Source organism: Diorhabda sublineata, chromosome 4 (assembly GCF_026230105.1).
Source record: "Diorhabda sublineata isolate icDioSubl1.1 chromosome 4, icDioSubl1.1, whole genome shotgun sequence".
Classification (NCBI taxonomy): domain Eukaryota; kingdom Metazoa; phylum Arthropoda; class Insecta; order Coleoptera; family Chrysomelidae; genus Diorhabda; species Diorhabda sublineata.
Genome location: NC_079477.1, coordinates 16,517,105 through 16,531,396, shown reverse-complemented (window position 1 = coordinate 16,531,396; position 14,292 = coordinate 16,517,105). Strand labels below are relative to the sequence as shown.

The following is a 14,292-nucleotide window of genomic DNA, read 5'->3' as shown; positions in this document are numbered from 1 at the left end:
ATATTGTAGAAATGAACTTAAGTCGTTTATTTAATTTTTTTTTATCTATGTAGGTAGGTAAATTTATCTAAACGAACCGATCTTTCGGAATTGTTCAAATGAACATCAGAAAAAGAGAGATGTATATGGCAACATAGAGATATTCCAGGCTGTTCATGTAGGATGTGGTTGATCTATGGTTCATGTTCACTATATAGTACATTAGTTCACTTTTTTATCATTTATTGTTTTACGCGTTTGTGTTACTGTTCTGTTTTGAAAAGAGTGTGTCATGGCGGATGCATTTTCTGAATTAATGTTATTTTACAATTATTTACTTTGGATAATTTCTACATTATAATTTCATTCTGTGAATATTTGTGAAACTTGTCACTAGCTAGTTGATTTTCTTTCTTTAATCTTTCATTTATTGGTTGAGTATCAACAAGGTCATACGGTTATGACAAATGTAGATTCTTGATCGTTTTTCGGAATCAATATTTTTTGGAATTAACCAGTTTAAAAAAAAATAATGGCGGAGAGTCAAGTCAATGTGAAATATTACAGTTCATCAAGTCCACCACCAAATTGTGCAATTTGCTTGGGAGCATTTTCAAATAAATGCTTTTCTGATTCATGTATGCACCAGTTTTGCTTCAAGTGTCTCTTGGAGTGGTCAAAAGTAAGTTCCAAAATTAAATAAATATTTAATATACCTATTTTTATACTAGTGCAAATGTTTATTTATCATCGCTGAATTTTCTACAAAATATTATTTAAAAAAGTATGTTATTGGTAAGTAGTTTCATGAACACAGATAATAATAGTCAATAACTTTAATATATATTGACTATTATTTATATTTTTTTGCATAATAATATTGACGTGCAAATGTAAGTAACATGTGTAATTTGGGAATAGTCCCCATTGCTTTTGACCCCTTCTGCACGAGCCCTTTTTTGTTAATTATTTTTGTTGAATCAACATTCATTGCTTCTGCGTTTCCTATGAAGTTTTTTTTCCATAGGTGTCTTTTGATAAAAAGTTAGTTACAAAAAAATAGGTAAAAAAATCAAGTCAAATTTTGAAAAAGTCCAAAATAGACTGAAATGTCAATTTTTACCTGTTTTTTGAAACTAATTTTCTATCAAAAGAGACCTAAAGTCAAGATGAATTATCAAGAAAAATACATAGAAAGGTTAGAGAAGTAAGAAAAAATTGAAGAAATTTCACAAATTTTAGTAATGTTTTTCATATTTTTGTTTCTTATATTTATTGAGATTCTCAATTTATTAAACAATTTGAGATTCACACACATCAAAAAGGGTGTTCCTACTATTTCAATATATCTCAGTTTTTATTTAAATCTCTTATATAATTAACTTCATATACAATTTGGTTTACTTTTATGGTTGTTCAGTTTTTCAAAGCTTTTTCTTGGGTTTTTATATTTAGTACCATTTTTGGAACTGTTCCTTTTTCTAAATGTTCAGAATACCCCAATCACCTCAGTTTTTACTCAACTTCATATGCAATTTGGTTTACTTTTCCTTTTTGCTTCTACATAATTGTATCTAGGTAGACATTATATGTGGTTAATTTTCTGTACTTTTCATTTTTGTTTCAGTTGCCCATACACTTCTCAGATTTTTTTTTGTTAATTTCAAACTGACTATATTTCAATTTTAGTTTCTATTCATCTTTAGTCTCTCTATTGGTATTAGGTTGTCAGTTTACAAGTTCATTTACATAAAATATGATAAAATCCTATGAATGTACTTCCATATTTTCCTATAGTTTAACAAGTTATTCCATTTATCAATTAAATTAAAAGCTGGGGGTCATGTATTCCACTTTACTGCACTTTTTTGTCAGTTATGCGGATAAAAGCCCTATTCATACCAATTTAACTAGGATTAGAGTTTCTTCACTCATACTTTTGACAATAGTAACTTTTTGTCATTATCAGTTCCTTAATTCTTTCGGATTCTCCATATGCCAAGTTTTTTTTTTAGGTTAATCATGTAAGTTTTTAATTGTCATATTCGTACCATTATATTTTCTGCTAATTGTTTAATAATATAGGGCTGTGTCAATATCTTCCTTCCTGTAAATGATTTGAAAAATAAAAAAAACAGGCATTTTCAATTTTGAGCCAAACATTAAATGAATAATTGTATGCCTTGTGCTTCAATCCTCTAGGAAAGGTAAATGGTACCCTTAATGTCTTGAATGCAAAGAGGTGTAAAATCTTTAGGAAATAATATTACCATAAATTTCTGTTTGGAGGCAAGCATGTGCTTGGTAAAAAAGCAGTTGACAGTTCAATACTATTTTTTTTAATCCAATCACTTATCAATTAATATATAATAATAATGTAATTAGAGTGTTCAATTTAAACAGTAGAGCTGTATGTCTAAATTTGGGACACCAGTATAGTTTATTATTGTATGCAAAAAATTGAATTTTTTTCAAATTACAGACTGTCTCCAAATTTTTTTTTGGCTAAATTGCATGATAAAATAATTCTAGCTTCTTCAATTATCTTCCTATCATTGTTGAAATAAGTTTATAATATTTATAATAGTTTATAGTAATGTAAGTAATCCTTGTTCTACAATATATCTTTTATATTATATGCTAAAATACAATTTTCATGGTATTTATTGAAAAATTTAATGTTAGAGAAAAAAAATATAATGGTGTTTTCTTGCAACCTTGAAAAATTTGATGTGACATTTTTTGACATGCTTTTTCACTATTTTAGATCAAACCTGAGTGTCCATTATGTAAACAACCATTCACAAGAATCATACATAATTTTAAAAGTCATGAAGAATACGATGAACATGTTGTTGAGATAAGACCACCTGAAGAAGTTCACATTATAGATAATGAAGAATACCTATTTCTTCCAATTGGGCAACCACCACAATCTACTAGACATCATTTTCATTTCAGGTAAACTAGTTGTGATCCTCATAAATAATTATAACAATCAATTATTATCTTTAATAACTAAACAAATAGTTTTAAAATGGGTTTAAAGACACAAAAATCTAATATGTTTTAGAAAAGCCGAAAATAAAAGTTTGTTTTGCTTTATGCAGAAAAGTATTTGATGATAAATTGGAGAAGTCACTAAAAGGCGTTTCTCCCCAAAATGTTTATAATTTCTACGAGACCAAATTAAGTGACGAGCCTGGTCAACAAAGTTGATTTTAAATGAGCAGTGAAGTACCCAGAAAGGGATACGCCTCATTCCAAATCAAATATATTACTAATGTTTTGTGGAAATGTGGCATTTATTAACTAAGTTGTGTGGTTATAGAACAGAAGTGACTACTCAGGCATAATAATTAAAAAGATGAGAAAGATATTTGTCAAAAATATAAGCAGCCAAATAGATTGTTATAGATTATTTAGAAGAAATGAATAATCCTTATATTTTTTATACATAATGAAAGTGTATCATGAAGTAGTAGCTTAACTTGGGCATTACTATGATCTAGGTTCCTTAAATGATTTGAAGAATAGAGTGTAATGGGGTTATTTTATTTTCAGAACCACTTTTACTGTAGATACTCATGGAGAACATGCTATCCAGCAGATGTTATTGACACATCCACAAATTTCAGTTAGTACTAGTGGATATCCCACTTCAAGGTAAAAATCTTAATTTATTACATAATTAGCTTCCATTTATGGTTGTTCAGTTTTTCAAAGCTTTTTTGGGTTTTTCTGTATGGTACCATATTTGGAACTCTTTCTTTTTCTAAATGTTCAGAATACCACAATCACCTCAGTTATAACCCACCTAAAATGTATATTGTTATCAGTGTTTTTTGAACTAATGTTTCACAAGCATAAATAATCTAGCTTTTGTCATTTTTTAGTCTCATCAACTTCTTAACTAGACTTAATAGATTAATAACATAAATAAAGAAAATTAAAACTCTTCATCAAAATTGCTCACTTATTTAGTATTTTTGAGTTTATGGATACTGCTTGAGAATACTTTGTTGATGACTTTTAACATGTTGTCCTTGTATCTGTTCCACAAGTCATTATCTGGAATGTAACGCAGTGTAATTGTTATTTACGTTATAAATCCGGGAAGTGATTTAGTATGGTCCGAGTTAGATGTTTATGGACGAGACGAAGAAGGAGCCGAGTCAAGAATATCTAATCGAGTACCCTAATAATAACTTCACGGACTGTGTATCATAATATGTTTTTTTTCATACTGTTTCAGGTTTTAAATAAAAAGCAAAATTATGTTAAAATATTATATTTGATAATTTTACTGAAAAATAGCTCCTTATTCCCTTATCTGAAAAAATAAAAATTAACAGAAGTCACTAAGGTAACATTGTAAACAAAGGCAGACAAATTGGATTTTTGGAAAATTGGGATTGGGAGAATTTAAGAGTACTATAAAGTGCCATTTTCCGGAAGCTCTCGTTTCTGTGGTGTTAATTCTATTAAACTTTCTAATGATTTAAAACTACTCTCAACTATAGAATTATGTTAAATAATATCCATAGAAGCATGCTGTTTAATAATACATTTCTTCCCCTAAAGGTTCTTCAATTTGGTTAGTTAATATTTGTGAAACTTTGTTTAGTGAAACTGTTTTTCCCAGTTTCACTAAAGAAATATCAGCAGTTGATACTTTTTATTTTTTAATTTGTTCAAAATCTATTTCTTTTTCCTTTATTATCATTTCTGTTATTTTGATTTGATTCAGAACGATCAGATCTTTTAAACCGAATTTTTCTTCGTCTTTAGTGATAGTGATTAGACAGTATTTAAGTTTAGATTTTTAAATCATTCATTCTTCTAAACTGTGTAGTATATCACAGTGGATGGAGGACTGAAATGTGAAAAATGGCGGGGTTCAAATTTATTTGAATAATAATTTTTTGGTATAATTTTTTTTTCTGTGAATTTTTCCTATATAACATTAGTTATTTTGTTATTCATGAAACAGATCACCCTGTTCAGAGTTCTTGGGTTACAAATTTTGTTTTGTTTCATTTATTCAGATTCTATATTGCCATACCAATTTAAATTTTTCAGAAATATAACTCACAGAAGACGTCGTGAGACTGCGACAACAACTAGTTTTCGTAGGTCTATTTACATACGAAATCTATGGGTAATTGCACCTCCTGATGTTACTGGTCGCTATAGAGATGTATCTCCATCATTTTATAGGTGAGTACATAAGAATGATAAGGTTGTATTCTTGTATTTGTCTCATTTGTGAACTTAAAAAGTTCGATTATATGTTTATTTTTATTTGTAGTGATTGTCCTGGAGCTCGCACAAGACTTGTTCCCTGGTTAAATAGGGAATTGAATGCACTGCTTTATGAAAACACTCAATTGGTTATGAGACTTGTAGATGTAATATTGGATCATTTACTTCGTTATCATATTTGTAGCAGAACATTCCGTAATTTACTTTATGAATACTTGGATAATAAAACTGATCATTTTATACATGAATTTTATAATTTTATGAGGTCCCCATTTGATATGATTGGTTATGACCGACAAGTGATATATACTGAAAGACCACCAACTCCATATATAATAACACCTCAGGGTAAGTGAATTTCTAATATAGTTTTGTATTTTGGCATATATTATATGTGTTGATTGCAAAGTGAACATAAAACATACATATAAAATCTGAAGTTTTCAACAATACATCACATCCCTACATTCCTTTAATTTGCTTATGAAGAATTTGTTCTAGGTTCTAGAGTGTACATAAACCTCATTAAACATAGATACAAATAGTAGAATCTATACAATTAGAACAAACATATAACTATTATATACTTCATATAGACTCAAATTTTACAATAGAAATCAGTGGCAACTCTGCACAAATTTGCCATAAAATCGATAACCTTGTAGCCTTTTATAGTTGATCTACTTTTTCTTTGTCCCTATCCAACTTATTTAGCTGCCTTTTTTGTTTTGAAAGTGCTTTTTTTGTTTATTGAATAAATAATTGGAAATTCCTTTTTTGCAGAGGAGATTTCTGACAGTGGACATGATAGTGATGTAATTATAGTGGGTAGCTCAAATCCACAGGAACCAGTTATAATTGATCTTGTGAATACAGATTCTGATGAACCAATTTTAATTTCTCAAGAAGATCCTCCTCCACCAGAACTTATACATATACCAGATAACAGCCCTGAGCCACCATCAAGGGAAAGAGAGTGCAGGACTCCAGTATTACCTCCCAAATTACGCCTCAAACACAAGAGAAGATCAAGGGAAGAAGCAAGAGAAAAAAGGTAATTATTTTTCTTGTGACAAATGATAAAAAAATTTCTTTGAAAATCTTTTTGTTGAAGCCTATAGAGATTGTAAATAATATTTATTAGTCATTTTCAAACGTCAACACCTCAAAGTTTATAATTATTAAAGTTTACTATTGAGATGACCACTATTATAATACTATTTTGGGACCACTACATGGGGGGCAAGTGAGTCGCAACGTGAAGCTTTTGAAATCAAGTTCTAGCTATCCAATTTCCAATTATGTCAAAAATACTACAAAAAATTAATCATAAAAGGCAAATATTTGATGAACAATGAAACTGCTAAGGATATATACAATGTACCTGGAGCAAACTATTATGTTTTAATAAAAGAATATTTTCTGCTGACAAAAAATGGCATAGTATGAAATACTTTAGACTGATATAATAATTTGGACAAGAAACAACTCAAAAGCTGTTGATTATTTTGTGGTATCCAAGAGTGGGCCACCGATAGGGAAAGAAAACACCAGAAAGCTTCTATCTTTGCTTTATTACTTTTATAATCACTTGCAGAGATTTTTCAACACATCTGTATATATGTATAATTGTGCCTATCTATGTTATTGGGTCAGCCTTACATATTTATTTCAATCTATGTTTGCAAAATCAGCATTCGAAACTGTTTTGTATCAACATATATATGTTGATATGAATAGACAAGGAAAAGGAAACAAGCAAATGTCTTACATATGTTTAGGAAAAATAAATCTCTATGGCTCTTATTCAGCCAGCTTTTAAATAAGATGCAACAAATAGCATCTTGGTTTTATGGGAAAAAGTCATTTCTGGAGTATTTTTTGCTTATAATGTGAATAATTACTCAAAAACTAGGAATATGAGTCCTACTTTTCAAAAACTACCACAATCTTTGTAACAGTCTTGTATAAATAGTTCAATAGCATTTTTTGCACACATCACTTACAAAGGACAGTGAGTGGAATCTCTAAACACGCAATACTAAATAATGGAGCCACTCAATGCACAGAGACCCCAAAATAAGCGATCCTTTCCTGTTTGGGGAATATGCCACTGTATTCCAAGCATAAGTATTCCCTGTGATGGTATGTGGACAGGCAATACTCAATCAACGCCATAGAAACGCAGTAATCTCAATGTGTCATAACAGCCGAAAGGGTGTGCTTTAGGCTAGTGCTGTTGTGCAAGAAAGTCCTACAAAATCTGGTGAGTGATGGTTGCAAGGTCCAGCTTGTTTAGGTGCCTAGTCACTCAGGTAACAACAAAGATAGATTGAGATCAGCAAATCAACCAACAGGCCCAGAACCCATTCTTGGTGTGGTCAAAAGTTTTGCTATTATATTCCTCAGTAGTCTACTTGCAAAATAGACTCCTCGGAGATGGAGAGAAACACCTGGTATGTACAGGGTGTCTAGCCATCGGGAAATAGCGGGAATTTTTTGGCAGCGGGAAAAGACGGAAAAACAACGGGATTTTTTTTCGAGATCGGGAATTTTCGGAGAAATGCACAGAAAGTTGTAGTTTCAATACATAATTTGCTTCTTGCTAGCAAAATTGATATAGGATTTTCAACTAAGAGCGCATTGAAGAATGCTAAAATCAAGCCCTCTGGTGAATTATTGACTAAATTCATGATTGATTGTAAGAATTGTTTCGTTAAAATTATTAAAAAAATTCAAGAACGATCACCTCTATTGTATAAATTTACAAAGTACATAACTTGTGTGAATCCAAATTTAATCGCACATCAATCCAACGTAGCTCTACAGCGACTTGACTCTTGCTTGGCTGTTCTGGTTGACACGAACAAGTTGATTTCTGGCTCGACGGCTGACAAAATAAAAAAAGAGTATCGAGATATTCTACAATTTTCTAACACCATTCAATCCATGAAGATATATAATCGAAGTGTAAAAAGGCTTGATAAATTTTGGATAGAATTGATAGAAGATTCCTGTTTGACCTGCCCGAACTTGATTAATTTTCTAGAAATAATTTTCATTTTATCTCATGGAAATGCAGCAGTTGAGCGCGGATTTTCCGTAAACAAAGAGGCAATCGTTGTAAATCAGGCGGAAAACAGTCTAGTTGCTTGCGCATCATTTATGATGCAGTTACTGCGGCAGAGGGTATCAAACACGTATCTATCACATCTAAAATGATGTTGAACGTGCGAATGGCGCATAGTAGATATGTGGAGTTCTGTCAGAATAAAAAAAATGAAGATGCACAAAAACAAAAGGAGTCTAATGAAAGAAAAAGAAAAGCAGAAGAAGTTAAAGTATTGAAAGCAAAACGAAAGAACTTCTTAGAACAAACATCAGCTTTAAATGACCAAATCAAAAATTTAGAAAAGAATAAATAAATGAACCTATTGTGATTCGCTATTAATATAAGTAGTCATTAATTCAATAATATATTTCATTTATATTTTGTTATGAGTAACTAATATGTATCATTCTTTATGAAAAAACAATAAAAAAGCGATAATTATTTTTTTTGTATTGAATGCTATTGTTTATTGAATATTACTAAAAATTGGTTTACTAATATCGGGAAAATTAGAAAAAGTTGTCGGGAAAAAGCGGGAAAACTGCGGGAATTGAGATGCACGTCAGGTCTAGACACCCTGTATGTAACAAGCTAAGGCACACATAGGTGAGCCTTCTGCTAGGTTTACCAAACAGCTGTTCCAAGCGCGGAATGCAGCTAGAGACTGGTCTTTTAATTGAACATGGTCATGTAAGACGCCATCTGAACACTATAGGCATCATGGACGATCGGGAATGCAACTGATGGAGCAGTAAGAAACTGTCTAGCATACAAATACATAGTGACGTTAAAATGTACAAGCCAAAGTAACTGATTAGCTTCTCAAAGGACATCGGCATTTGGTTTGTACTCCATATGTAAGATGTAACAATAGTTTAAAAGATTCCTTATAGCTCCCAGTAACTTGGAATAAAAAAATTTCTGACCGAAGACTCACACTTGATAATTCTTTTAAAAATTTAGTATTAGTAAGAGAAATCAAGTGAGTTCTATTTACCTGTGTACAATAACTTGATTATTGAGACACGCATCAGATGGTTAATTAGCAATAGCTTTTTGTAAGAAATAGTAAATTCCAAGAAAATAATTTGTTCAAATTAATGAAACATTAAGTAGTCAAATAATCTAGTTTTCTTCACTAGTTGAATTAGAAATAAATTGTACTAAATCACATTTTTCAGGTATAGAAAAAGGCCTCGCAGGGTCCGGTCTAGATCTACCAGTTCATCGAGTTCCAGTGATAGTTCCTGGAAAGCTAGTGAAAGGTAGGATATAATTTAATTATATTATTATTTAGTCCAATGCTGGTAGTATTTGCATGCATTTAAATGAGGATATAAGCTTCATATACCAGTGACCCAGATTTGAAATTTTATTTGTAGTTGTGACTATATTTTACTTTATATAGTTATTTTATGTAAGTATTAGCTATTTTCAATACGTAGGGCTGATCTCTTTACTACATCCCTGACCTACATATAACATAAAATTGGCGAAGTCACATTTTTTATTTTTAAATTTAGTCAATTTAGATTTAACATATTTTTCCCATCCATGTTCCAGCATTTCTAATGTGTTCTGGAAGAAAGATTATTCAATATCTACAAACTACTGATTTACTGCATAATATAACTTCATTAAATGTTCTTTATGTTTCGCAAAAAGTTTTTGTGTATGTTGCAATGGCGAACCTGTCACTATGACGTTATCCTAATGTAAGAGAACACCTTTGCGCAACTGCCCCGGTAATTTTCTGTTATAAACACACTTAATTTTTAACTAAACTGTCATAATAAGCACCTGAAATTGTAGATTTTATTTGCATTATCTTCCCTGCTAAATATAGCATCTTAAATTTTTTCATCAGTAGTGAACCATCAATATCCCACACCTTACCATCCATTTTGGTCTTTTCATTATAGTAATGGATAAATGACTCATGACTCGTTGTTGGATCTCAAGAAAATTTACTTTGTCTTGGCTATACAGCGTTGGAATATGACTAAAAATGTTTTTTTGAGTTTGTTCTTGTGCATCTGTTAATATTCGTAATACCCGTCGTGCAGACAATCTTTTCATGTTCAGTTCGGCAGTAAGATGTACCACATGAGAGACCATTATCTCCAACTATTTGTCTAATAGTCACACATCGATCTTGCAACACGATACATTGCAACATTATCATATGTGGTAGTGTTTGTGGTTGCTCTACCTGCATGTTCGTCTGTACGCGACTCTCTAATATATTTAAACTCACGACGTCATCTTTTTACTATGTAATATGAACTTCGTGAATTTACGTACACTTTTAACTCAAGTACTTAATCACTACACGTTACTCAACAACGTGATCCATTTTAATTACTAAGATGTGAATCTCTGGAACTCCCGCTTGTTCTGAAGGAACGCTTCAACAGGTTCAGACTTCTAGTCTATACATAATAGGTTAGAATGTGACAATGTGATAATAAATTTTTTGATTTCAAAATGGGTCATGGGCTGAGCAAATGGATCTGCCATTGAATGTAACAAACATTTATCAACCTATTTCCACCAAAATATCTTGAAGAGATAATTTGTTCAGTGGTTCAGGTTACTACTATTCCTTTTTCTGTTTGCATTTCTGTATTTAAATATGCCTTAAAATAATTCCACCTTTTACAAACATACTGGATCCATATAACTATATCTGTATCGAAAGCTCCAATCTAAAAAAATTTTTTATCTTTGTTCGAATGTTGTCAGCATGTGAATAATTTTAGACCAATTGAAAATATACGAGTATACCTGATATGTATTATAATTTGAAAACGTTTGCATTTCTTCTACTTATGGATTGACAATGCATTAGAAACAATCATCCAAGTCTATCATTTTGTTATTCATATATACATACATAAAAGTATACTATGTGTTTAATGCCTCACCTAAAATTGATAACTTCAACGTGATGAATAGACACATTTATTCATTAAAATTATATATTTTTTCAGATATAGACGGAAGAAAAAGGTGACGAAACTAAAAAAGCGACTTCCCTCAAGTTCTGAAAGTGAGAAAGAAAGAAATTATACTTCCGATTCTGATATTCCTCTTGCTGATCTAATAAACGGAAAAAGAAGTAAAAGAAAATCTTGTGGCCCTAAAACATTTTCGAAAAGTAGTTCAATTGCAACCAAAGAATTTGAAGACATAAATAGCAGTAGCGAAAATAAAGATTTACCAAGTTGTTCGAAATACTCGGAAGCTGTAGACCTTAGAACTAATCCAAGACGAGAATCTCCATCGGATTTAGATGTTCCAACATGTTCAAGATTTACAAGACCAAGTCGTAATTGTATTATGTATAAAACTCGTTTAGATGATTCTAGTGACGACGAATATATATGTAAACCCCAAGTAAAAAGTGAAATAAAGCCAATAAAAAGGGAGCCAAATGTAACAACCTCTAAGAATAGTGAACTTATAAAAAACATCAAGATAAAAAAAGAAAATTGGAGTAATTCATGCTTATACGAATGCAACTATGATTCATCTGATAATGAAAATATTTCAAATTCTAAGTCTGTAATTTAAGATAATGTAATAAATTGTGTCAATGCCTTTTTCTTATTTAAGTTGTACAGTTAATTTATCCAAAATAATTTTATAACATGTTAACTCTTATTTTATACTTTATTTGTGTATTATCAATAAAGATATGGAGTTTCGCCCACAATACAATATTTTTTGATAACTTTATATTTCACAATTTGACTATATTTTTTTGGTCAATATAAATTTCTACATCAATGCCATTGTTACATCATGACAAAATTTCTTTTGCATCAGTTCATATATGTTTCCACATAGACTGCTTTTAAGTTAAGGAAGTTCATAGTGATAGTGAAATGAGATTTTTGGTCACCAAGTGTTTACATGTTATTATGCGACTTTTCTTTTATATTAACTTCTGTGTGCCCTTTTGCCTAGTGCACCTGTAATTTAAAGTAAATAAAAATTCGAGGTTGTGTACCTTTTATCATGCAACGCCTCTGAAAAATTACATAAAACGCTGTGTGTTCTTATAGTGTATGTGAGGAGGTGATTGATAAGAATTCAGGGCTGTTTAGAGTTGCCCCAAGCATGTTAGAGAAGATTGAAGTTTAGTGGTACAGGGAGCAATGCCAAATGTGTCCTAAGCCTTTTAGACCTCACTTGAAAGTTGCGGTCGATTATTATCAATCAAGCAATAACAATTCTGTACACTTTCACAAAGCACTCTAGAAAGAGCCCATACACAAAATTGACGATTATCAGAAAAACTCTTCATATAAGTGAATTTCTATTCAATATATTAATTCTTTTGCTCATTAGCCCAAGCATAAGTTCACCATACTGTTTTAAATGAAACTAACGCATGAAAAGCAGTCCAGAACCCTCTTCTCGGAGGCTTTTCATAAGTAGATATAGTCAGAAAAAGATTTTGTACTGAGGTGTTGACTTGAGGTCGACCATTTGTAGGTCTACGAAGCCATATTGACAATTTCACTGACCTGAAACACGTCCTCATTTTCTATCTGAAGACTACCTACTTCAAGCGAATTGATAGCTCTATTAGCTTCATATGCAGTATTTTTATGGCTGGGCATTTTTCAAAAAAATAAATTGAATTTTAACTTACTATTCATTGAATAAATTGGAACCTATAGTTTATATAAAATTCTTGAAAATACAAAAGAAAATAATTTGATTCAAATTTGGAAACTAGACAGATAGGTGTTCAATATTTAGTACAGACAACTCTTAGGTAATAAAACAGTTGATAATTTTTAACATAAATACAATATTCAGGAACTTCCCTGACTTATTTGGAATAAATTGTGTAAATATAATAAAGAGGTAATTTTCTCTGTTTCGTTGTTTGTGAGCAGTCTCCTTTAGTTATTTTGATATTTTAATTATTGCAAATATAAAATTTTTGGTTCATTTAGAATTTAATCTTTAATACATGAAAATTCTTATTTACCTTTCAAAACTTGTTTTTATTTAAAAATCACCTTGATCTCTTATCTAATCTTCTTAGAAACGAAACCGGTCAATATCAGGGCAAGAGGGAGGTGTATGTTGATTCTACAAAAATTAGTAAAGGATAATTTATTGAGTCGCAAAAATTATTTGTGGCTACAACGCACTCACAAATAGTTTATTCAGAAAATTGTTAATGTTATAATGGCATAAAATATAAGTGTATAACAATGTGCAATGTAACCTTATGGACACGGCTGAAGACGCTTTCCCAGTAACAGTATTTAGCATCATTTGACTTATTAGATAGGGTTAACAATTAATATTAAATGGGACGACAACAGCTTTTTACAATTAAACAATTAAAATAAAGGTGAAAAAGCTTGAAACAACTTTTAAATAACGAATTTACTAAAACAAATAAAACTATCCTAGAACACAATTCTTTTAATTAATCAAAATTGCTGTAAATAATCGAAAATAATATTTATTAAAAAATAGATATCGTTTCAATTGCGTATTGAAGAGAGCGCAATAAATACAAAGCAGTTATAAATTCATAATTTATAACAACTTAAATATACAAGGTGTTTCTAAATTCATAAAACAAAATTAAGATGGGACTTTTCTATTACAAAACTTCCTCAGCAGATATATCTCCCTAAAAAGATGTTGAGTAAAATTGAATTTTCATTTTTTCTTCTAAAATTCCAGTAATGCTAGACTTGAAATTCTGTAATTTTACTGCAATCGCAAAGGACTAACTGGGAGTATTTTTTCAATATTCCTGTTACATTAAAAGTGGGTGAAATTAGCAACCCTTTTATTTTCAAGATGAAGTCATGAAAAAATTATAACTTATAATCCTTGTTTCATTTAAAAATATTTTTTATTCTCTAATTTTTTTTCCTAAAACCAATAACTGTAGA

General features: G+C 30.5%; 1 protein-coding gene across 1 annotated transcript; it reads left to right on the top strand.

Moving 5' to 3' along the window:
- Window positions 1-116: 116 nt before the first annotated feature.
- On the top strand, window positions 117-13,373 carry LOC130443598 (E3 ubiquitin-protein ligase Topors-like). The gene is made up of 8 exons (XM_056778350.1): window positions 117-661; window positions 2,747-2,940; window positions 3,544-3,645; window positions 5,062-5,199; window positions 5,291-5,592; window positions 6,028-6,298; window positions 9,538-9,621; window positions 11,350-13,373. Exons 1-8 carry the CDS (start codon window positions 512-514, stop codon window positions 11,930-11,932), a joined length of 1,824 nt encoding a protein of 607 aa, XP_056634328.1. The 5' UTR covers window positions 117-511; the 3' UTR covers window positions 11,933-13,373.
- Window positions 13,374-14,292: the final 919 nt, after the last annotated feature.

Coding starts and splice junctions, on each gene's coding strand:
- LOC130443598 (XM_056778350.1), top strand. CDS start 512: ATGGCGGAGAGTCAAGTCAATGTGAAATATTACAGTTCATCAAGTCCA. Junction 662..2,746: donor GTCTCTTGGAGTGGTCAAAA/GTAAGTTCCAAA, acceptor TCACTATTTTAG/ATCAAACCTGAGTGTCCATT. Junction 2,941..3,543: donor AGACATCATTTTCATTTCAG/GTAAACTAGTTG, acceptor TTTTATTTTCAG/AACCACTTTTACTGTAGATA.